Source organism: Pelophylax lessonae (assembly GCF_965119305.1).
Source record: "Pelophylax lessonae genome assembly, chromosome: 1".
NCBI lineage: Eukaryota > Metazoa > Chordata > Amphibia > Anura > Ranidae > Pelophylax > Pelophylax lessonae.
In genome coordinates this window covers 418,386,556-418,411,933 of record NC_138768.1, presented here as the reverse complement: position 1 = coordinate 418,411,933, position 25,378 = coordinate 418,386,556, and the positions used below count along the sequence as shown (strand labels likewise).

The following is a 25,378-nucleotide window of genomic DNA, read 5'->3' as shown; positions in this document are numbered from 1 at the left end:
GGTTTGTAGAACCTTCAGGGCCCTGATGAAAGAAACCATGAAGGGCCCCCCTGTCCCCCAACAGGGCCCTTCCCAGTGATCCAGGGGCCCTTTACTCCAATCACAGGCCCTTTACTACGGTCCCACAGCAGTACCATTTCACATTTTCTGCAGGGTGCCCCATTCCTGCCATCCTGGGGCTCCTCCACGGTAGCAGAACGCCAGGGCTCGGGTTGCAAGTGCGACCTTTGCAACCCTGGTGTCAGTTAGTAATGCAGTGGACTTTGTCAGTAGGGCAGTGGATGATGTCAGAATGGCCGTGGACTATGTCAGTATGGAAGTGGACGATCTCAGTAGGGCAATGGACACTGTCAGTATGGCAGTGGATGATATCAGAATGGCAGTGGACTTTGGCAGTGGACTGTGTCAGTATGACAGTGGACGGTCTCAGTAGGGAAATGGACAGTGTCAGTATGGCAGTGGATGATGTCAGAATGGCAGTGGACTTTGGCAGTGGACTGTGTCAGTATGGCAATGTACTTTGGTAGTGGACGGTGTCAGTAGGGCAGTGGATTTGTCAGTATGGCAGTGAACGGTGTCAGTAGGGAGGTGAATAGTGTTAGTAGGGCGGCGCACGGTGTCAGTAGGGCAGTGGATGGGATCAGTCATTTTTTTTTGTTATTTTATTTATTTTTAGAATTTTTTAGGAGCCCTGTTGGAGTACTTTGGTGACATTTTAGGGGTCTAAACAGCTGCACAGAATGAAAGGACGGGAATAGCTCTGTACAGAGCTTCCCGTTCATTCACAAACTGAAGCATATGTAGAACCGTTTATCAGTGTAACTACACCTCAAGCCACAGCCAATCACAGTTAGAATCACACCCCTAGGGACACACAGAGCCCCTCCCTCTCAAATAAAGTTAACCCCTTCACTGCCTGTGTATTTTTACAGTAACAGTGCATATATATATACCACTGATTACTGTAGAAATGTCACTGGTAACCTCAAAAGTGTCAAAAATGTCAGTCAAGGGTCCGATCTGTCCGCCGCAATGTCGCAGTACCGCAAAAAAAAAAATCGCAGATCACCGCCATTACGCGTTAAAAAAAAACAACAAAAATGACAAAAATCTTTCCCTTTGTTAGTAAACGCGATAACTTTTGCGCAAACCAATCAAAATACGCTTTTTGCAATTTTTTTTACCAAACATATGTAGCATAAAACAAATTGGCTGAAAATGTTAAAAAATTTAGATTTTTACTTTTTTTTTGGGAATTTCATATAAAAAAATGTGAAAAATATTGTTATTTTTGCAAAATTGACGCTTTTTTTGTTTATAGCGCGTGATCAAAAAAATCGCACAGGTGATCAAATACCACCAAAAGAAAGCTCTGTTTGTGGGAAAAAAAGGACGTCAAATTCGTTTAGGTACAGCGTCGCACGACCGCGCAATTGTCCGTTAAAGTCACGCAGTGCCGAATCGCAAAATACCCCCTGGTCTTTTAGCAGCCAAATCCTCCGGGGCTTAAGTGGTTAAAGACCTTGTAATGTACAGCGATCACCCACAGTTGAATGTTTTTTTTTTTTTTCTCTCAACAAAAGTGAAGTTACACTTTAATGTGTGTGTTAAGGCAAGCTTCCCAATACTTTTGGTAATAGTGTGTCAGAATCTCTAGGAGTCACTTGATGCAGTTGCGATGGAACTCCAGCAGGGGCGCTGCAAGCACTTCGTATAGACCTTCCTATACAGAAAGTGTTTTTTTTCTTTGCAGCATGTCACAGGTTCTAAGTTTCTGAAATGGTCCGATCACACCTACATGAGAATCAGAGATGTCCATTACTTCTGCTGCCTATAGACTCTTACTACAGCACCGATCTTTCCTGTGTAGAATTGTACTTTGACAAGCAATGAGCTCTCTGACAGCCTAGAAGGGAATAAGCGCGTGTTGCCTAATCGTGGCTTCCAATCAGCTTTTAGGTTTCGTTTTCAATGCTTCGCTGAAGGAGGCGAAGCTGGAGGCTGATTGGTCAGTGGCAGTAATCCAGCGGCATGAGCCCAGTGTGAAGGTGTGAGTCCCGGAGCGCCCATCAGCTTTGTAAAGGAGGGAGGAGGCGGGGAGGTGGGAGGAGTCGGACAGGGAAGGGGCGGCTCAGTGTCGCTCAGCTCCTCCCGCAATCTCAGCAAGAGGTGATCGGTGTGTAGAGTCTCACAACACAGAGCCTGAGAGCTGTCATAGTGTTGGGCAAAGTACGAGGCGCGCTGCCACAGACGATCGCTGCCTTCTCTCCTCTCTATACTTTACACAGGGAACATCCACCGGGATCTGTCCATTCAACAAGTGTCAGATCACTGCTGTACACTGGATCTCCCTGTCAGAGTGAATGGCAGAGAGGAAGGTGGCCGTCACCTGATCGCTTTGCTGGGACCTTTAAATCGATGTCTCCCAGGACTGTCCGTGTCCCTGGAGGATGTCCACTAGTCCTTGTTAGGACCATTGCTGATCGCTGTGAAGTTTAGTCCTGTAGAACTTGCTGCTGCTGTTCCATGTGATCTCACTCCAGGCGCTGACACTTCACACACAGCGAGATCTCTCCCCTATCCGAGGCCGATCATGGCCAAATGGTTAAATAAATACTTCAGCCTGGGGAACAACAACAACAACAAGACCAAGAGCCCCCCACAGCCCCCCAGACCAGACTACAAGAGGAATGGGGGTCCCGATCGCTCCTTTCACCTACCCTCCCACCAGCAGTTCCACCATCATACGTCCCCCCTGCCCGGACACTGCCGGGAGGAGAGCGATCTCATCAAAGCCTACCGGGCTCAGAAGGAGAGGGACTTCGAGGATCCCTACAATGGGCCCGGCTCATCCCTCCGCAAGCTGCGGGCCATGTGCAGTGAGGAGCAGCAGGTGGAGGGGCGGAGGGGCAGTAACAGTCTCTTCCAGGAGCCCTACCCCGGATCCAGCACCAATACCACCTCGTCATCCTCCTCATCGTCCTCCTCCCCGCATCTCTACCGCAGTAACAGTGAGAGGAGGCCGCCTGGAGCCAAGCAACAACCTCCCGGGGGCTTCGTGGTCTCCCCCAAACACCGGCTCATCAAGATTGACAGCTGCGGCTGGACTGACAGCGGGGGCGGCACCGCACACTCAGGGAGCACGGCGATCTCCTGGAGCCCGGTGCTGGTAAACACAGGGATGAGCAAGAATGAGGAGCAAACCAAGGACAAGAAGGATAAGGTAAGGCCATGGATCGTCCAATTCCAAATGATGTCTGCCGACACACGGGGGGATACATAGTCCGATCACCACCTCTGCTGGGCCTGCACACCTATCCTTCTAATCATCGCTGGTCTCTGCTTCTACCTTATGTCATCTCACACCCTCATTCATTCCATTCACCACAACAGCCTGCATCAACCCCAGTGTTCCTCCAGAGCATCCTTTCTCACCCCATAGGGTTCCTCCAGAGCAGCCTTACTTAACATCAGGGTTCCTCCAGAGCAGCCTTACTTAACATCAGGGTTCCTCCAGAGCAGCCTTACTCACCCCATAGGGTTCCTCCAGAGCAGCCTTACTCAACATCAGGGTTCCTCCAGAGCAGCCTTACTCAACATCAGGGTTCCTCCAGAGCAGCCTTACTCACCCCATAGGGTTCCTCCAGACAGGGCCGATCCTAGGGTAACAGACGCCTGGGTGCAGAAATATTTATGGCGCCCCCTGTGTGGGCGTGGTCATCTTACTAACCCCTCCCCTTTCCTAATGGGACCTGGAGGGGGTCTCTCCAAGGAACACAGAGAGGGCCTCTGTTAGAGAGTCTGTTAGAAAGAGCCTCCACCAGGCCCCATTAGAGACTACAATGGGGTTGTATCATGGGACCTGGAGGGGGGTCTTTCGAACAGAGGTCATCTTTGTGTGCATTTTAAAGTCTATGTTAGAAAGACCCCCCACCAGGCCCCATTAGAGACTACAACGGAGTCTAATGGGACCTGGAGGGGGGTTTATCTTACAGAAGCCCTCTCTGTGACTATTGGAGAGTCTCTGATAGAAAGAGTCCCCTCCATCCCCGATGAGAGACTACATTAGAGTGTCACCGAACAATAGAAAAATAAACAATATTATATTAATAGCACTTTGATGCCCAGGCCCAAGACTAGAAGACTTCACTTATCTTAAATAATGGGTACTGGGGCTGGCTGCTGGTCCTGGGGCCTGGCTTCTGGGGCTTTGCTGCTGGTCCTAAGGTCTGGCTGCTGGGGCTGGCCTGCTGGTCCTGGGGTCTGGCTGCTGGGGCCTTGGGGCTGGCTTCTGGTCCTGATTCTTGGCTGCTGGTCCTGGGGTCTGGCTGCTGGTCCTGATTCTTGGCTCCTCTGTGGTGTGCCGGGCTCTGTGGTGTAAAGCTCTTGTGTGACATCTCAGCGGGGCTGCGGATGTCACTGTGAGAACGGCGCCTCCATAGTCCCGGCTCACAGGCGAAGTGATATCAAATGCACTCCGCCTGTGAGAGGAGGAGCCGTACAGAGAAAGTAGGCGGCTGCAGTAGAGAGCAAAGCCATTGCTTCCTCTGTATGGCTCCTCCTCTCCAGGGCTGGTGCAAGGATTTTTGGCCCCTAGGCAAAATAAAAATTGCTGCCCCCCCATATGCTCGTGAATGTGCAGTACAATGCGCATTATTAGTACACATACACTTCCATAAGCCTAAAACGTTTTACTATGCATTAAACTTCAGTCTAAGTTACAGTCAGAGCATGTCATGTACACTACACATACACTTCCATAAAGGTAATGTGACATCACCGTCATGTTATGGAAGTGTATGTGTAGTGTACATTACATGGTCTGACTGTAACTTATCAAACCCAGTGATCACACTGTGATCAGCCCATACACAGGCAGGCACTTTAATTCATCTGTCAGTGTGGGACTGAGATATGTCCCCTGGTAAAGTCTGCCTCCCTCCCAGGCTCTGCTAATCAGTGTCACAAACTGCCAGCATACACTAAAACTTCAGCAGGCTCAGGCTGTGGGATCGCATGGCCGAGTCACACTCACACACATGCCATGAGACTTCTTCCTCCACAGCTCCGCATGGGAAAAAGGGGCTGGACTGGAACTCTCTGAGCAGCCCCCAGCCCCAGCCTGCTTGCAGTAACAGACTGAGAGGAAGATTGTAAGGAGAGGCAGCTGCTACACTACATTCAGCGATCCATCCCATCAATGTTTACACCTCCCACCTCACCTGATCATCTGTCATTGTCATGTGCTTGCCTTTTTAAAGCTGGAACTCTCACCTGGCATCTCCCTCTGTCCTGTCTTCCTCCCCCACTGTCGCCCCTTCCCTCAGCTCACAACTACAAACATAGGCGTGCGCAGCCTATGGCATTAGGGTGTGCACCTCAAACCAAAGCTCAAACACACACAGTACACAAACACACAGTATATACACGTATACACACAGTATACACACAGTATACACACACACACAGTATACACACACACACAGTATACACACACATACACACAGTATACACACAGTATACACACACACAGTATACACACACATACACACAGTATATACACGTATACACACACACAGTATACACACACACACACACACACAGTATACACACAGTATATACACACACACAGTATACACACACAGTACACACACAGTATATACACACACACACACACACACAGTATACACACAGTATATACACACACACACAGTATATACACGTATACACACACACAGTATACACACACAGTACACACACACACAGTATACACACACAGTATACACACACACAGTATATACACACACACAGTATACACACAGTATATACACACACACACACACAGTATATACACACACACAGTATACACACAGTATATACACACACACACACACACACACACACAGTATACACACAGTATATACACACACATACACACACACAGTATACACACACACAGTATACACACAGTATATACACAGTATATACACACACATACACACACACAGTATACACACAGTATACACACAGTATATACACAGTATATACACACACATACACACAGTATACATACACACAGTATACACACAGTATATACACAGTATATACACACACATACACACAGTATACATACACACAGTACACATACACACAGTATACACACAGTATATACACACACACACACACACACACACACACACACACACAGTATACATACACACAGTATATACACACAGTATACATATATACACACACACACACACACACACACACACACACAGTATACATACACACACACACAGTATATACACACACACTATACACAGTATATACACACACACTATACACACACACATACATACACACAGTATACACACACACCAGCACTTTCCATCTAAATATCAGCCTGCCTGATTGAACACACTGCTGCTGCCTCCATTTCCTGGCATGCTGGTACTTGTAGTGCTCCAGCAGTTCACAGACATTGCATGTGGTAATGCAGAAGAGAGGGAGGTGGTCAGGTAAGGAGTAGGGAGGTGCAGTAGAGATTGGAGAAGGTTAGAGCATATCCTCCCTCCAGAAGCAGTGCACTGCTACTCACGCAGAAAAAACAACAGACTCAGAGACAGGAAGAGAAAACACAGCCCCTCCCCCCTCCTCAGTAGGGGAAGCACTGACAAGAATACATTTAGTTTATTTTCCCCAGCTCACCTTCTTCTATAAAGGCTGCAGGCAGTGCACTCTCCTCTCCTCTCTTCTCCAGGTCGGCATCTCCTGCTGAGATATCAAACAAGGCGCGCTGGGGAAGGGGGCGTGTCCACTGTGTTCCCATTGGCTGAGGAGGCAGCAGAGAGGCGGAGCAGCTATAACCAATGTATTTTTTCAGTGAAAGGCGAGGCTGCAGTGAGAGACTTGCAGCCGGGAGAGGATAGTGCGCCCCCCACCTTGCGGCGCCTGGGCGCACTGCACCCTAAGCACCCGCCTCGGACCGGCCCTGCCTCCAGAGCAGCCTTACTCAACATCAGGGTTCCTCTAGAGCAGCTTTACTCAACATCAGGGTTCCACCAGAGCAGCCATACTCACCTCTAGGGATCCTCCAGAGCAGCCTTACTCAATAACCCCAAGGTATCCTCCAAAGCAGCCTTACTCAACATCTGGGTTCCTCCAGAGCAGTCTTACCCCTAGGTTTCCTCCAGAGCAGTCTTACCCCTAGGTTTCCTCCAGAGCAGTCTTACCCCTAGGTTTCCTCCAGAGCAGTCTTACCCCTAGGTTTCCTCCAGAGCAGTCTTACCCCCTAGGTTTCCTCCAGGGCAGCCATACTCATCCCTAGGTTTCCTCCAGGGCAGCCATACTCAACACCAGGGTTCCTCCAGGGCAGCCATACACAACCCTAGGGTTCCTTCCTCTAGTGCAGCAATACTCAACATCAGGGTTCCTCCAGTGCAAATCTACTCAACATCAGGGTTCCTCCAGAGCATCCTTTCTCACCCCTAGGTTTTATCTAGAGCATCCCTTTTCACCCCTAGGTTTCATCCAGAGCAGTCTTTCTCACCCCTAGGTTTCATCCAGAGCAGCTTTTCTCACCCCTAGGTTTCATCCAGAGCAGCTTTTCTCACCCCTATGTTTCATCCAGAGCAGCCTTTCTCACCCCTAGTTTTCATCCAGAGCAGCCTTTCTCACCCCTAAGTTTCATCCAGAGCAGCCTTTCTCACCCCTAGGTTTCATCCAGAGCAGCCTTTCTCACCCCTAGGTTTCATCCAGAGCAGCCTTTCTCACCCCTAGGTTTCATCCAGAGCAGCCTTTCTCTTCCCTAGTTTTCCTCTAGAGCACCCTTTCTCTCCCCTAGTTTTCCTCTAGAGCACCCTTTTTCACCCCTAGTTTTCCTCCAGAATACCCTTTTCACCCCTAGGGTTCCTCCAGAGCAGACTTACTCTCCCCCAGGGTTCCTCCAGAGCAGACTTACTCTCCCCTAGGGTTCCTCCAGAGCAGACTTACTCTCCCCTAGGGTTCCTCCAGAGCAGACTTACTCTCCCCTAGGGTTCCTCCAGAGCAGACTTACTCTCCCCTAGGGTTCCTCCAGAGCAGACTTACTCTCCCCTAGGGTTCCTCCAGAGCAGAGACTTACTCGCTCCTAGGGTTCCTCCAGAGCAGACTTACTCTCCCCTAGGGTTCCTCCGGAGCAGACTTACTCATTAATGTAACCATGAGTTGTAGTTCTAGTAATAATTAGCAGGGGTTCCCTGAGACCAGAAAGTTATTTCAAGGGTTCTTCCATGTTAAAAAGGTAGAGAGAGGCTGTTCCAAAAGTTACCAGAGGTTCCTTGGGCAGTCAGCAAATTATGACTTATGACTGCGTTTCCCAATGACCACCAAAGCAAATGACCCCTAACAAAGATGTTCTTTGCCCAATGAACACCAAAGTGAAGGCAGGAAGGTCTCCTGACCACTAATATAAGGTGCATATTTCCCAATGACCACCAATGTAAATGAATCCTTCTTTAGCTGACTTTAGTAGAGAAGAGGCCCTTTTCCCAACAACCATCAAAGTGAGGAGGGGGTGGGGGGTTTGTCATTCTACCCACTATAAGGGGCATAATTCCAGGTGACCACCAGTTTAATATGACTACCGGTAAAGAAGCCCTTTTTTCTAATAACTGCCAATGTGAGGGTTTCTTTCTCCTACTAACCACATGTAAGGGGAATTTTATTATAGGTATTTTTATAGTGCCAACGATTTGCTCAGCAATTTGCATTTACAATCTATATTTACATTCACTCAAGGAGCCTACAATCTAAGATCCCTAACACAAATTCATAAATGCTACAAGGGCAATTTAGACAGGAGCCAATAAACCAACAGGCATGTCTTTGTACTGTGGGAGGAAACCAGACTTCCCAGAGGAAAAGCACGCAAGCACAGGGAGAACATACAAACTACATGCAGATAGAGTTCATATTGGGATTCAACCCGAAAACCCTAGTTCTGCAAGGCAGAAGTAATACCCACTAAGCCACTGTGCTGCTCAGGGCATGTTTCCCAAATGGCTGCCAGTGTAATGGGGGATCGTTCCTAAATGGACCACCACCAGGGGGTTACTGGGACACCTCGGCTGCACCAAGGGGCAACCGTTTACATTGACCATTAATGTAATGGGATCCATCTTCAGTGGACCACCATTGAAGAGGCCCTTTTTCCATTGACCTCCAGTGTGATTGGGAAGGTAAAGGGTATATATTGAAATAGCCACCAAGGTAATGGGACCCTTCATCAACAGATCACAAAGTGAAGAGACCCTTTTCCCAATGACTGTTTAATATGAGAGTGATTTTCTCCCGTTGACCGCAAATCTAAGGGGATCTTTTTCCACTGGCCACCAGTGTAAGGGGCATATTTCTAAATGACCACCAGTGTAAGGGGCATATTTCTAAATGACCACCAGTGTAAGGGGCATATTTCTAAATGACCACCAGTGTAAAAGGGCCTTTCTTTAATGGACCACCAGTCAGGAGGCTGTTTTCCCAATGACCACCAAAGTGAGGGAGTTTCTCAACTTAACTCTTAACATTTAATGTGGGGCACTTTTCCACCAACCATCAGTGCAGTGGGGCATTTCTCCAATGACCAACAAACTGAGGAACACTACACTTTTTCACTTTCTTTTCTGGGTATAATCATTAACCATTATTTGTATGAGCTCATTATTATTCCTGAAAATAATTTGGCTGTATAGCGCAATCCTAGGTGATGGATGCTTTATTATTTCTCAGGCTTACTGCTCATGCTAATGTACAGTGAGCTGTAAATACAGTAATTATTAGCAGGGCTTCCCTGAGACCTGTTTTTTTCAAGGGTTGTTCAGTGTTAAACAGTTGAGAGAGGCTGGTCCAGACAATGCCCAGAGTGTTACAGCCTTTTCTCATTGCTGTAAAATCCAATTGTATTGTATTGGCTATAGACTAGAATACAGATAGCTGAGCAGTGTTGTGTAATAGAGGAAATGCTACATGAGTGTGACCTTAGCTGCTGGCATTTTGCTTCTGATGCTGTTTTCCAGCGTGGAATTGGTTAAAGGTTCCTTTATCTTTCTGTCCAACTGTGCAGTGAACCATGACCTTGTCTTCGGAGTACAAACAGGTGGTTTTGGCTCCCATACATCTGTCACTTGCTATTTTAGTTCACAACTTTGCGTCTATGGTTTTCTCATGATTGGCAATACCATAGTCATTTCACAAACTGACCTTTAGTTATTTCCAAAATAATCATTACATTCTTTACATAATGCCGCTCGTGCCTGGTTGCATTTTACATTCAAGGTTTATCATTTTCAGTAGAGCCATCCAAGAGGTCTGTTTATTGGCAGTCACGAGCACTCAAATTAATGGTTTAATGCCATGGTCCTCAGTCTTAAACGTTGGGTAGTGTTTTATCCAGTCCAGAAACCAGAGTTTTTCAACCAGTGTTCCTCCAAAGGTTTCTCCGACAAGTAACTACTGACGCCAGTGATCTTTTTTTGTTTTCTGTAAGGGGGATTTGTTCCACTGACCTCCTAGTGTAAGGATTTTTATCAGAGACCAGAAATGTAAGGACCATTCTTCTTTTGTGACCATTGCATTAAAGAGGTTGTAAACCCATATTACTTTTTATTTTTTTTGGCAACCTGTAAGAGAAACTCATAATGAGCTAGTATGCATCGCATACTAGCTCATTATGCAATACTTACCTTAAAACGAGCTCCCGCCGCGCAGCCCGCTTACCTGTATGACGAGCGACATGTCCAGTTGCCAGTCTTCCGGGATTGCGGCATCCGGCCATCTGATTGGCCGGAGCCGCAGTGACGTCACTCCCACGCACGCGCGGGAGCCGACAGTCACGGCACGGGTCTCGGAAGAAACGGCACCAGCGGCCGTTCCTTCAGAGAGCATGCGCCAGTGATGTCACTGGCTGCATGTAAGGTAAATATCTCCTAAACGGTGCATGTTTAGGAGATATTTACAGTACCTATAGGTAAGCCTTATCATAGGCTTACCTATAGGTAAAAGTGTCAGAGGAGGGTTTACTTCCTCTTTATCAGTGAGCTGTAGATATAGTAAATATTAGAATGGATTCCCTGACACTTGAAAGTTTATTTTTTTTCTCCAAGAGTTCCTCTACGTTTTAAAGAGGTTGAGAAAGGCTTATCTAAAGGGTTGTCCAAAGGAAAATAACTAACAAAGAAAGCTGCGCCAGCTTAGTGAAGCATAAGGTTTATTAATACAAAAAACACATAGTGACTTACTCTTAGGTAAGTAGAGGCCGGTAGGGTAGGTAAATGGGATCATCCATCTTCTTGTCCTGGATACTGTTGCAGAAAGGAGGGGTGCGGGGTGCTGGTGGTGCGTGGAGGCTGTTGTCTGGCAGCCTGTCTGATGATGCTGTGGTGGTGGAAGGCTCTCGGCGGGGCTCCACTTCCTACTTCCTGTCAGCCTGACATCACTTCCTGTGAGGCGGAGGGAAACATGGGCTTGGTAGCTTTCGGAGCATCGTGCTCCTTCATTAGGCGGTGGGGGTGGCTTATCAGGGACAGGAAATATATACCCTGTTGATGAGTAGTTCATTGGAGCGTAAGTCCAGAGGGGGTGGGTCCCAAAAGAAGCAGGCCGAGGTGCCAAAAGAAGCAGGCCGAGGTGCCAAAAGAAGCAGGCCGAGGTGCCAAAAGAAGCAGGCCGAGGTGCCAAAAGAGGCAGGCCGAGGTGCTAGTGTGGCTTCAAACATAAACTCTGCATTAGGTTAAACAGGGAAATTCCATGGAGGCATGACAGGAGCCATGATAAGTCCATATAAAAAGCATATACATGAATACAACATTGGGGAAACACAGAATATCATATTACAAGAGAGGAAAAAAAGAAAACACTTGAACTTATAAGGGTAATGTGCCAAGGTGCACCTGGGACAGTGCATACCCTAGCAATGGGGTTATGAGTGTGAGGTGTATGGCAATACGTGGGTGATGCTACCAGGGTGTATCAAAATATATCTGAGCATGTACATATGTGAGGATGTATGGTCACAAGTAGGTACAGGACATGATTTTGGGGGTTCACCCGGTATGGGTATATGATTGTGGAGGTTCACCACCTATGACCCTGAATGGGGTAGTGCAATTGGTAGGCGCACTTACTTGCCATTACTTAGCCCATTGGGGGGGGGGGGGTGACAATATTGCAGTACACCCAAAGGTGTGGGAATGGAGATCAAGATGATGATGACAATGAACGGGTAAGATTAAAAATGAAAAAATATAAAAATAATGGTGGAGATGAAATTAAGAGAAACATGAGGCAGTGGACTGGGCCTCAGTTCAGCAGATTCTATGAACGATGACTTCTCAGTTGTGTACAAGCACACTGACGTGCATGCATGTGGAAAGGCGTACGTCCGTGTGTACATGCGCACGCATATCTGTTACAGTGTACTGCATTCTTTTCTTATAACTAAGATGCTGTGAAGCAATAGGGTTGATTTGCTAAAACTGCAGAGTGCAAAATCTGGTGCCTCTGTGCATGGTAACCAATCAGCTTCTAACTATAGTTTGTTAAATTAAGCTTTGACAAAGAAATCTGGAACCCGATTGGTTTCTGTGCAGAGCTGTGCCAGATTTTGCACTATCCTGTTTCAATAAATCAACCCTTATATGTCTACCAGTCCCTGTTCACATTTGTGCCCTATGGGGTAATGCACAAAATCTTGAGCAAAATGCGAGAAGGTGCGCTCCTGTGCCATTAATTCTTATCTTTAGTATGATTTCAGTGCGTTGAACAGCCTATTCAAATGAATGGCCTGCTCAACATAGTTCATAACATTTTTGCATCTATGCGTAGAATAGAAGTGGACCCAGCCTTAGGAAGGTTTCACTTTCCGTCCTTTAAACTCTACAGGAAGTGGGAGGATATCCACTGCAAGGGAAATCCCCTATTAAGCCTGCCAAAAGGCAGTACTATTTTATTTTTTTCCCTGCAACAATAGATTATAGGAAACAAAATGGCTTGATTCTGTGTACACTGTTTTGTGGGGGGGGGGGATTTCTTATAACCCATCAGTGCTCTAAATCTTAGACCGCATTCACACTGGTACGACTTGGACCGCGACTTGTCAGACCGCGACTTGTCAGACAAGTCGTGGTCCTCACACTCCGTTCTAATAGGAGTGACACAAGTCGCTCCGACTTAGAAAAAGGGTCCTGTACTACTTCGGGGCGACCTGGAGGCGACTTGCATTGACTTCCATTATGTGAAGTCCGTGCAAGTCGCGCCGAAGTCGCGCTGCACGCGACTTCACAGGTCGCCCCCTAAGTCGGAGCGACCTAATGTGAACGGAGGCTTAAAGTTTTGCTCCTAGTTATCCTTTCATGTCAGTTTGTGCTGAACCAGCCAAGATTCAAAGTCTATGGCTGGCTTTAGTTGTCAAGGAAAAAAGCATCTTTGTTGGAAGAGATCCCCTCTATGCATACAATTATAGCCTACTGGGCTAGGCTGGTTACTATTACTGAATGATCCTTATTGTTGAATTCCTTATTTTCTATCAACTGTAAAATAATGGGTGGATTCTATTGTGTCTCTTGGTGCCTTCTGAATTTACACCTAGCTATTTCCCTTTTGGAGAAGTTACAGTACTGCCTGTTTTGTGTAGCTGTAGCATTATGTGCCTGATGGCTATTACAGCAACAAATGGTGCACATAGAATGTCACCCCTATTAACCTTTGTGAAGAATGGAGGGTCTGCTGAAATCAAGTTCTAACATAAAGAATGGCTTTTAAGCCTGACGGTATGTCGTTCTTGTGTTACGGTAAAATATTAGCAACCAATGGGTTGATCCATTAATAAAGGTTTCAGCAATTTGTCAAAAGTGACAGGTGGCAATAGAGTCGTACAGAGAGCCAGGGGAATTAAGGGCAACTCGAAAAGCTATTAGTCCCATTTTATTGCATTGTTTGTTTTCTTTTATACCTCAGGGGAGACTTATTGTAGTATGAACTATGGACATGGCCTGGTGTCACTGAGTTTTGATCATGACAGCCTTTCTGTTTTATATTTATGGTATTCCATTGCCCTTTCACAGGTCTCTGTATTCCTTATTTATATTTCTAGAGTATAATCCACTCGCATTGGCCTCATAATCCCTACTACAAACATCAAATCTCTAATTGCCTTCTGTAAAGGGAATGTGTTGGTCATAGCAACCTGTCCGATTCTGCCTTTCATTTTTTTGACTGATGTCAAATGGATGACCCTGCCATTAGTGATCCTGCCGCTGGCAATTTACTGAAATCCCTTGCCTTTGTCTCTATTGGCAGAATCGCTCGTCTAACATCAGCTTAAAGCGGAACTAAACCCATCAATTTAACAGTTTCAAAAAACAGTTACGTTCCCGGCATGCTGGGATTGCTAACTGCCACACTTGCTTGTGCTTATAACCAAACTGTCAAACCATCAAAAATTCTTGATGGGGTTGACGATTTTTTTACCACAGTAACTTAATTTGAAGCAGCTGGATGCAAAATTATTTATTGAACAAATGAAATTCGAACTGTGAATGTGGGAAAAAAAACATATGTTATAATGTAAATGTTCTAGGCATAAAATAAATTGGTTTAATACATCTGGGATTCCCTTCAAGTAGCAGGTCTGGATGAAATTTTAAGGTCTTTCAAACAAAACTAGTGAACTCAAAGGGTCCTTTCACACGGGTGGTCCGATCAAATCCGCCTGTTAGTTTTTTAGGTGGATCTGATCGGATCCTCCATGCATCCCTATGGGGCAGCGGGTGTCAGCGGAAACATGTCCGCTGACACCCGCTGCCATCCGCATCCGATCCTGTCCGTGAAATCCGGACAGATGGAAACGCTATTTTCCATCCGTCCAGGAGATCGGATGAGAGCAGACAGGCGGTCCGCTCTCATACGATTCCCCATAGAGAGCAGTGGGGCTGTGACACCTCCCTCTCCACACACAGTGCGAAGACAGAGCTGTCATCCGCCGGATCAGCGGGGATCGGCGGATCAATCCCCGCTGAGCAGAGCACGGTCCGCAACGGAATGCGGACCGTGTGAAATTACCCAAAGATGGCAAGATAGAATGCTCTGGCAAACTGTTATTTTTTTTAAATGTCCATATGACCGTTCAAACAAACTCTCTACTGCTTATATGGTCAGCTTTGGCTAGAGAAATGACAGTTGATATCTGGTTGAACATGAAAGCCCTCTTTTCATACACTTGATTCCTGATGCACACATGGAGATATCTAACTGATAAAAGTTGTCTTACAGAGGAACTAAACCCATCGATTTTAACAGTTTCAAAAAATAGTTACATTCCTGGCATGCCGGGAATGCTAACTGTCACATTTGTATGTGCAGTCAACCAAATTGTCAAACTGTTAAAGGGCTAGTGTCATAACCGATCACATGTGCTGCACCATGGCAGTTGCAGATCAGAGGCCAAGATGGCATCTTCCTTGGCTGAAAGGGATAGGAGGGTTTTGTTCCGATTTTAATGGAGACGGACACATATTTTTTAGTTTATTATAATTGCAGATCTTTAAAACCCAAGCCAAAAATTGAATTCCGTCTTCTTAATTTAGTTTTTTAGGATGAGGTTCCAATAAGCTTTTCACCAATAATAAAATGACCCCAGAAACATCTAATACAGTTGCATTGATGTATATGTAGTACTGCCATGTTTTGTGCCCCAATTGCTAAATACCTGAATAACTGTAAATTTTACACACACAGTTGCTTACAGTAACCTGACCAAAAAGAAGGTTGGGGTATGCTATTGCTTTAAAAACAATGCTTGTTTCTAGAATCAATACTTGAGTTAAGTAGACTTGGAACAAGCATGACTATAAGTAAATCCGGAAAGTGTCATAAGTCCCTATCCTTGTTCCAGGTTAGTGACTCAGGAAGCATTGAAGCCAATGCATTGCCATGACAGTCACGGAACTTACCTAATTTTCAGGAAGAGGGGTCAGTAGTAGCCTTTATTTTTCTTTTATGCCATGACAGTCACGTAATTTACCTAATTTTCAGGAAGAAGGGTCAGTAGTAGCCTTTATTTTTCTTTTATGCCATGACAGTCACGTAATTTACCTAATTTTCAGGAAGAGGGGTCAGTAGTAGCCTTTATTTTTCTTTAATGCCATGACAGTCACGTAATGTACCTAATTTTCAGGAAGAGGGGTCAGTAGTAGCCTTTATTTTTCTTTTGTGCCATGACAGTCACGTAATTTACCTAATTTTCAGGAAGAGGGGTCAGTAGTAGCCTTTATTTTTCGTTTATGCCATGACAGTCACGTAATTTACCTAATTTTCAGGAAGAGGGGTCAGTTGTAGCCTTTATTTTTCGTTTATGCCATGACAGTCACGTAATTTACCTAATTTTCAGGAAGAGGGGTCAGTAGTAGCCTTTATTTTTCGTTTATGCCATGACAGTCACGTAATTATTTACCTAATTTTCAGGAAGAGGGGTCAGTAGTAGCCTTTATTTTTCGTTTATGCCATGACAGTCACGTAATTTACCTAATTTTCAGGAAGAGGGGTCAGTAGTAGCCTTTATTTTTCGTTTATGCCATGACAGTCACGTAATTTACCTAATTTTCAGGAAGAGGGGTCAGTAGTAGCCTTTATTTTTCGTTTATGCCATGACAGTCACGTAATTTACCTAATTTTCAGGAAGAGGGGTCAGTAGTAGCCTTTATTTTTCGTTTATGCCATGACAGTCACGTAATTTACCTAATTTTCAGGAAGAGGGGTCAGACTCAGTAGTAGCCTTTATTTTTCTTTTATGACAATTTTACTTTAACTAGTTAGCTTGCACAGTACACATGATGGCATGATTATTACAGTAGCAAAGCATGTTTCTAATCTGATGGATACAATTGGCATGTAACATTTGACTGGCTTCACACATTGCAGCAAAACTATTAAACCAGTAAACAATCTTAGTCTGAGAAACGCTGTACTTAGAATATATGGAGTTTGCCGTCTGTCCAGTACTTCTAAAGAAATGCTAGTTGCTTGACTGTCTTTCTGCTTTAATGGCTGCAATACTTTTTGTTCTTCAGATCCAGAACAAATATATAAATCTTGTCTTTTTCACAAGTAAACAATTATTTTCCTTTAGAGATGGAAAGTAAAACCTGTGTGCAATAAATCTACAATATCTGTTGCTGGTAACATTTTCATAATCGAATTCTCATGCCACGTTTTTTGGAGTTTGGTTTTACGTTTGTTGAAAGTATAATGGCTCTCGCACACAGACAAAAATTTGGCGTATGGCTGTACAGAATAAAATTGTACTTATTGTTGTGGCACCCAGGAACTACCAATGTGGTACGTAATGAGATGTATTACAGAAAACGTCATGTGCGCCTATATGCGCAAACCACTGGTACACAAGTTCACATGTGCTTGCCTATGGGCAAATGTAAAATGTACAAAATATATTTTAACAGGCAGAATACAGTGGAAATCCAAATGGAACTTTTTTTTATTTATGGGTAGAGTAAAAAAGGGATAGAACTGTGAATAGAAAGTGATTTTGTTGGGGAAATTTACTTTCACTTTTTGTCCTTTTGATTGTTCTCACCAGCTCAGAATGCGGGCAGGGGGGTTTCTATGGCATAGTTGCCAAAACAGGGGTGGAATGGATGTGCACTCATGAGAACATGTTTTAATTTGACTCTCAAAGGTGAGATTCTCCATCCTTTCCTCTTTTCCTGTTTTGGCTCTGATTCGTCTTTAGAAATTGTCAGTTATTGGGGCAAGCTTCTCCTTTCAACTTCTTCACACTTCTGTGGAAAACAATGAAGGAGCCATGAGGGACAATTTAAAGCGGAGCTTCACCCAAACAGGGAAGTTCTGCTTTAAGCACTCCTCCCCTCCCCTGCCACATTTGGCATGTACTTTTTGTAGTGGGGGGAGTGAGTACCTAGTTTTGACAGGTACCTGCTCCCACTTCCACTTGGCTAAGCGATCCGAGCTGAAGTTCTCCTCTCACCCCCCCCCCCCCTCCCTGCCTCGTCACAAGTCCCAGAAAACTGCTGGACCATGCAGCGGGCACAGCCAGATGCCCACAGTAGAAATGCCGGGGAGAGGAGAGGGAGAGAAGCAACAGTTTGGGTGAGCACATCGCTGGATCCTGGGACAGGGTTGTGGTGTCACTGAGTTTTGATCATGACAGCCTTTCTGTTTTATATTTTTGGTATTCCATTGCCCTTTCACAGTTCTCTGTATTCCTTATTTATATTTCTAGAGTATAATCCGCTAGCATTGGCCTCATAATACCTACTATAAACCTCAAATCTCTAATTGCCTTCTGTAAAGGGAATGCGTTGGTCATAGCAACCTGTCCGATTTTGCCTTTCATTTTTTTGACTGATGTCAGATGGATGACCCTGCCACTAGTTATTTTGCCGTTGGCAATTTACTGGAATCGCTTGCCTTTGTCTCTATTGGCAGAATCGCCCGTCTAATATCAGCTTAAAGGAGAACTAAACCCATCAATTCACCAGTTTCAAGAAACAGCAATCCCAGCATGCCGGAAATGTAACTAACTGCCACACTTGCTTATGCTTTCAGCCAAACTATCTAACCATCAAAAGTTCATGATGGGGTTCTTTCACATGAGCGTTCCATTTGTTACATCAGTTCAGTCATGTTTTTTCAAAGAAAAAACACATCAGTTTACATCAGTTTTCAGTAGGGATCAATTTGGGTACAACCAACCTACCGGATTCCCTTACGATGCTATAGCCGCTAGCAATAATCACTGTCTTCTCCTGGCAGGGACTGCTCCCCCCCCCCCCTCACCGGGAGAAGACAATTGCTCGGCAGGAGGGATTCCCCTGTTGGCACTGGTTGCAGGAAAGAAATTTGCACCGTGTATGGCCTGCCTAAATATATAATCAAACTTGTTTTTTTTACAGGTATATTTAGCGCATACTATTATTAGGTGATTTTAGCAAAGGCAGGGGGTCTGGACAGTGTCAGTGGACCTTGCACAGTACTGAAAAGTTCTTTTTCAACCTTGTATACTGCATGGATGTGCATTTGGGTCTGTTTTTAAAAATGAATGGTTGCAAACTAAAAAACGCCCATAAAACACGTGGTGCAATACATCCGGTAAGGTGTGAAGCCAGCTAGTCTATGAGCTTCAGAAGTCAAGTCAAAAAGCACTAAGAATATAGAGCAAAATATAGTAGTAAACTAAGAATTTAGTAAACCATATGTAGAGTCAATATAACATCTAAACGGCTCATGGAATTTGCCTTTGGCTTAAATCCACTTCTTTGTAAATTGTATATCCAGAGACAGTACAATGTGCTATTCCTGACCTGGCTTAGGTGTTCCTTAAATAAATACATAACGATCAGCCAGACTCTAAAACTTGTATGTGAATTTAACAGATGGTTTAACTTTTAGAAAAACACATCTTTTTTTGGTCACATGTGACCTATAGGGTTTGCACAGCGGATTAACACTCGCTCTGGTTTGGCAATATTTCACCCAGTAAAATGGACCTTCCCTCCTCTTATAAAACTGCCAAAGCTATTCAAACTTCAAGCAGTTAGGTAAACAAGCACACATATATATTTTGCCCCTGGTTCTGCACACCCATTTTAAAAAATAACATCATTGGCAGCCGGCTCCTTCTTCTTGGTTCTCTAGACTGGCCTTGATGACATTACAGCAGATACGAGATTCAATGTGACTTTTTATTCTTCAGTAGGTGTGCAGATATGATCTGGAGAGGCTTTTTATTGAAAAATGACAAGTTATGCCAGGTCTCATATGCCACATATGCAGGATCAGGCAAGATTTCCCTTAAAGGCACTGCTGATGTAGCCTTCCCCGGGGGCATCTGTGAGACCGGGACTACTAGATGGTTTCCAACCTATCCAGGATTGACCTGGACAGTCTAGGATTTGAATCATGTGTCCAGGTATCAGACCGCCTAAAACCCAGACCCATTATTTAGAATGGACTGCACTTCCCCAAGTAACTGAGTACCACAACCACCAAGTACAGATGTGTGCACCTGACCCGATACATGGAGAGGAGAGAAGGCTCAATCTGCTCTTCTTCCTCCCTACCTTACTCCTCTGTCTGCCCACTTAAACTCCAATCCCGGCATTCTGTGCCTCAGGAAATGGATGCGTTAGCTGGAAATTTGAAGCTCAGCAGTCGGCAGATACATTGTGGATGAAAGGCGTCGATGCCTGAGCCTCCATCCTTGGCTGAGTGAGCTTTACCATCCAATGTCTGTGACGGAAGCCTCCCCCTCCCTTCTTTCTCCTGCCTCTGAGCGAGTAAACTAAGGTAAGGGGGACTCATGTAAGGGGTGCCCCTGTGGACTATAATGTAAGGGTGACTTTGGGAACCCTGATTTAAGGGGGAATGCTTGGAACTCTAAGTGGGAGCTTTGGTGAGCAGAAACGTCTTTACATCAGAGTTCCCCTTTACATCAGAGTCCACAGCATTCCCCCCCAAAAAAAATAAATAAATAAATTGCCGTGCGCTGCTAAAGTGTTTGGGTTTGGCTTGAAGAAAAGGTGCCAACCAGTGTCAGTCACCAGTGCTAGGCTATCAGTGCCAGTCACCAGTGGCCATTGGAAACCAGGAAGTGGGAACAAAGTTTATGTAAGTAACAAAAAAATTTAATCTAATAAAATAGTATTAGATTATGTCATATCAGCATGACGATCTGCATTCTGCAGGTTTTTTGGTGTTTAGGGGGGAAATGTCCATTTTAACCACTGAACGTTTTCCACGGCATGTCCTGCTTTCAGTTTTGTGTGTACAAACTTCTGAGTGTGCTTCCCTTCCCCTAGTATTTACCTGAGATAAGAGGCCTGCTGATAAAAACCAGTGACTCAGCAGAGCTAGAGGAGGCTTTGCGCTGTCATTGTGGGGAGACATGTAGTTTGTATATGTCCCTCCAGTTTAAAGTCAAACCGCAGACCTATAAAAGGATATAGTCAAAGACTTTGTACCTGATACGAGAGATGGTCAGAGACTGTGGACATTATATAGGAGATGGTCAGAGACTGTGGACATTATGCAGGAGATGGTCAGAGACTGTGGACATTATATAGAAGATGGTCAGAGACTGTGGACATTATACAGGAGATGGTCAGAGACTGTGGACATTATATAGGAGATGGTCAGAGACTGTGGACATTATACAGGAGATGGTCAGAGACTGTGGACATTATATAGGAGATGGTCAGAGACTGTGGACATTATATAGGAGATGGTCAGAGACTGTGGACATTATAAAGGAGATGGTCAGAGACTGTGGACATTATATAGGAGATGGTCAGAGACTGTGGACATTATATAGAAGATGGTCAGAGACTGTGGACATTATACAGGAGATGGTCAGAGACTGTGGACATTATACAGGAGATGGTCAGAGACTGTGGATATTATACAGGAGATGGTCAGAGACTGTGGACATTATATAGGAGATGGTCAGAGACTGTGGACATTATATAGAAGATGGTCAGAGACTGTGGACATTATACAGGAGATGGTCAGAGACTGTGGACATTATATAGGAGATGGTCAGAGACTGTGGACATTATATAGAAGATGGTCAGAGACTGTGGACATTATATAGGAGATGGTCAAAGACTGTGGACATTATATAGAAGATGGTCAGAGACTGTGGACATTATATAGGAGATGGTCAGAGACTGTGGACATTATATAGGAGATGGTCAGAGACTGTGGACATTATATAGAAGATGGTCAGAGACTGTGGAAATTATATAGAAGATGGTCAGAGACTGTGGACATTATATAGAAGATGCTCAGAGACTGTGGACATTATATAGGAGATGGTCAGAGACTGTGGACATTATATAGGAGATGGTCAGAGACTGTGGATATGATATGATACAAAAGCTCGTCAGAGATTTTGGACCTAATACAGGCAGTAGTAAGAGCTTGTGGACATAATATAACACAGGAGATGAACAGAGAGCGCAGACACAATACAGGAGATGGACAGAGAGCGTGGACACAATACAGGAGATGGACAGAGAGTGCGGACACAATACAGGAGATGGACAAAAATCACTGTTATAACAGGGAAATAGTGTATGAAGGGGCCAGCGGGCCACAGGTAGGGCATTGGGGCTTTACATGGTAACTCATATTTTGCTTTTACAAAACCCTGGCAAATCTCTTTCCCTGGCCCAGCATTAGACATCAGCGTCTACCCTAAACTGTTGTTTCCAGCACTATAAAGTACAGTTCCATTGTAAGCCTTGGTTTAAATCTGTGTGCGCATAGATGCACATCTCGTGTAAGGCAGCCCATTCATTTTATTAGGCTGCCCTACCTGTGAGTAATATAGGAAAGCAGTTCCCGACCCTGTTTTTAAAATCGTGCTGCACTGAATCGCATGGTGCTGCGGCATCCCCACGCGTCTGCCAAACAGCAGTTTATTTCTGTGCATGTTGAAAAAGCACGCAATTTTCCTTTCATTCCCAAGAGGTATAGATGTGAATCAAGCCCTGAATGAAAACTGGAAGGATGTATTGAAGGAGCCAGATAGAAAATGATCAGCCGAACAGTGGCTGCATCCAATCCGATACAGCCTCTCTTCAGCTTTTCTGACAGCTGCCGGCTATAGACACAATAGGGATCTATCTCTAATGCCTCGTACACACTATGAGCTATAGGCCGAATGACCGTCTTTTTTTTTTTTTGCATGCTAGTCTCCATATCAAAAATGATAAGGATTACGAAAAGTCTTCTACTAAATTAAAAGTATCCTGTTTTTTTTTTTTTTGCACTTTCTTTATGTGAAATCTCTGGTGTTCCTTCCGGTCCCTCTGCTTTCCTATTGATAACTGACTACACTAAGCAGGGGAGCACATCGTCGTCAGTTCTCTAGCTATAGCTATGCTGGGAACTCAATGTGCTCTCCAATGATCAGACTTGTCCTGACACGCCGCCGCTGCACAGCCATTCACTGGGAAGATCAGTGTCCTGCTGCTTCTCTGTCCAGCTCTTATGCCCCTGGAATGTGATCACTTATAAAAAAAAAAGAGGAGAAAAGGTATTTATAATGTTTTTTTTATAATTATACAAAAATGTTTTGCCTTTCATTTATTTTTTAAATGGAATGGTTTGTTTTACAAGGTGATCGTTTACAATCGCTAAAAACGAAAGATGAAAAGGATTAAATGAGGTGCATGTAAGCCAGCCAGTCCCCAGTCTGATGTACTTACCCTCCAGTCTGCCACCAACCAAGTAGACCTGTCTCGATATAAATAAAGAACAGGGGTTTAGTTGACACGCATTGGCAAACGCATGTGTAAGCTGCAGGGCCACTACACGGCACCCTGTTTTACCTGCAGTCCTAACACTTTTAATTTGAGTGTCTCCACAATGGAAGCACATGGCTGCTAATGGATGGATAGGAGGCAGGTGGGAAGGAGCAGCCCAAACTCCCCCAACCCACCCCCATCCATGACTGGTCTAGTTTATCTCAAAACTCTAATAGCAATGCTGTAGCAATGGTACAAACTGAAAAGGACCAGCTGAGAAGCATACACCTCCAACCCCTTGTCGGATGCAGTGTAAAACACAGATTGGGACTCGCCTAAAGTCCCTCATAGCCTACATTGTTTATGTTTACAATCACTTTCTTTCTTTTTTCTTTTCCTACTTTTTGTGTTTTCGAGTTTTTCTTCAATAATCACAGCGATTTCATTTTTTTTAGCTTGCGGGAATTAAATGAATATTTGTGAAACTAACAGGTTGTGTTTTTTTTTTTTTTTTTTTTACGCTCCGTAAATGGATCTTTTTACGATGTATCTGTGTAACGTTGTGCTGAACTGGTTAAACGCGGAGGAAATAGCTGCAGAACAATGGCCCATCTTGGGTGTTTATTGCAGGACCTGGCTCTTGATGTTGTGGAGCAGGAATGTCTCACTTCATTGTGAAAGCATTCCCAATTCTGAGGCTCCCCTATGTACAGCTTCTGTGTACAGTGACAGCAGCCCTGCTAGAAGAATATTTTTTATTTCTCACCTGCCAGTGTCTGGTGACGGGGAAGCTAGCAAGTCTCAGGAACAGGCGAACACTCATCAATTGCCATTCTCGCTATTACGCCAGGATGATGCAGCAGTGCCCAGCAGGCATGTTTTGGAGCACAAATGAGATTTTGAAATCCTGTGACGTTTTTATCTCTTAGCCACATCAATTTACTTGGCATGTTATTACCCATAGAAGAACCCTCCACCGTGTTAGATTTACTAGATCAATGACTTCCACTTTTCAAAAAGCATTCTTTTTCTAAAGGTTAGGGCTGCAAATGTTTAATCTGGTGGGTTACAACAAGGGTTATTATGTGAGATCAGTCATTTTTAGATTTTTCTTTTTTTACCAGCAAAAAATTCATGTAGCATACAAAGATTGTTTCTTTCCCCTTGTGTGCTTACTACAAGCTGTATTCAGCTGGAAGCTATCCTCATCTCATACTGTTCACGTTCCTGGCAGATCTCGTCTGTACAAGCTATGGGAAGCCACACAGCCACCTTGGTTACTATGCGCATGTGCGAAAAGTCTCATTCATTCATTGGGGCTGTGTGATAGACAGCTCTCCAGATGAATGAATTGGGTTTTCTTTTTCTATAATCAGGTTTCCTTTTAAAATGAACAAGAATTTAGAACAGTTTTCCTTTTTTTTTTCTTTTTTAATTTGATTTATATATTTTTGGTTCACATTTTTTTCTTAGATAAGCTCTTATTTTTTTTATTAAAGGTATTTATATAGTGCTGGAAATTTAATCTTAGGCTCTTATTTTTTTTATTAAAGGTATTTATATAGTGCATTAAAGGTATTTTAATAGTGCAGGCGATTTACATATTGTACATTCACATTCGTTTCTGTTCTAAAGAAGTTTACAATTTTAAGCTGGCCATATACAGGTTTTTCATTTTTGTCCAGCCAGTGGGTCAAAAAGATAAAAAAAAAAAAAAAAATTAGATTTCTTTATGAGAAAATCCATAAATTTCTCTCCAAAAGAGGAGGAAGGAGGACTACCCACTGCTTGGACATTGTATTCTGACAGCAGGACTCGCCACTGTCTGGATACACTGATCAGTGGCTGCAGCTCACTGGTTTCAGCCACTGATCAATAATAAAGGAGTTGTAAAGGCAGAAGGCCTTTTTTTTTTTTCTTTTTAGCTTAAGGGCTCTTTCACACAGGCGGACCGTTCAGATCCGCCTGTCCGTTTTTTTGGCGGATCTGAACGGTCCCCCCATGCATTCCTATGGGGCATCGGATGTCAGCGGAGACATGTCCGCTGACATCCGACC

General features: G+C 44.5%; 1 protein-coding gene across 1 annotated transcript in view; it reads left to right on the top strand.

Annotated features, from left to right (window-relative positions):
* The first annotated feature begins 2,581 nt into the window (after nucleotides 1–2,581).
* SHB (SH2 domain containing adaptor protein B) overlaps nucleotides 2,582–25,378 on the top strand; it is a 360,594-nt gene continuing 337,797 nt past the window's right edge. Inside the window, exon 1 of the mRNA XM_082269003.1 lies at nucleotides 2,582–3,223. Within this exon, the coding sequence (XP_082125129.1) occupies nucleotides 2,594–3,223 (630 nt within the window). The 5' untranslated portion in view covers nucleotides 2,582–2,593. The remainder of the gene's footprint in view (nucleotides 3,224–25,378) is intronic.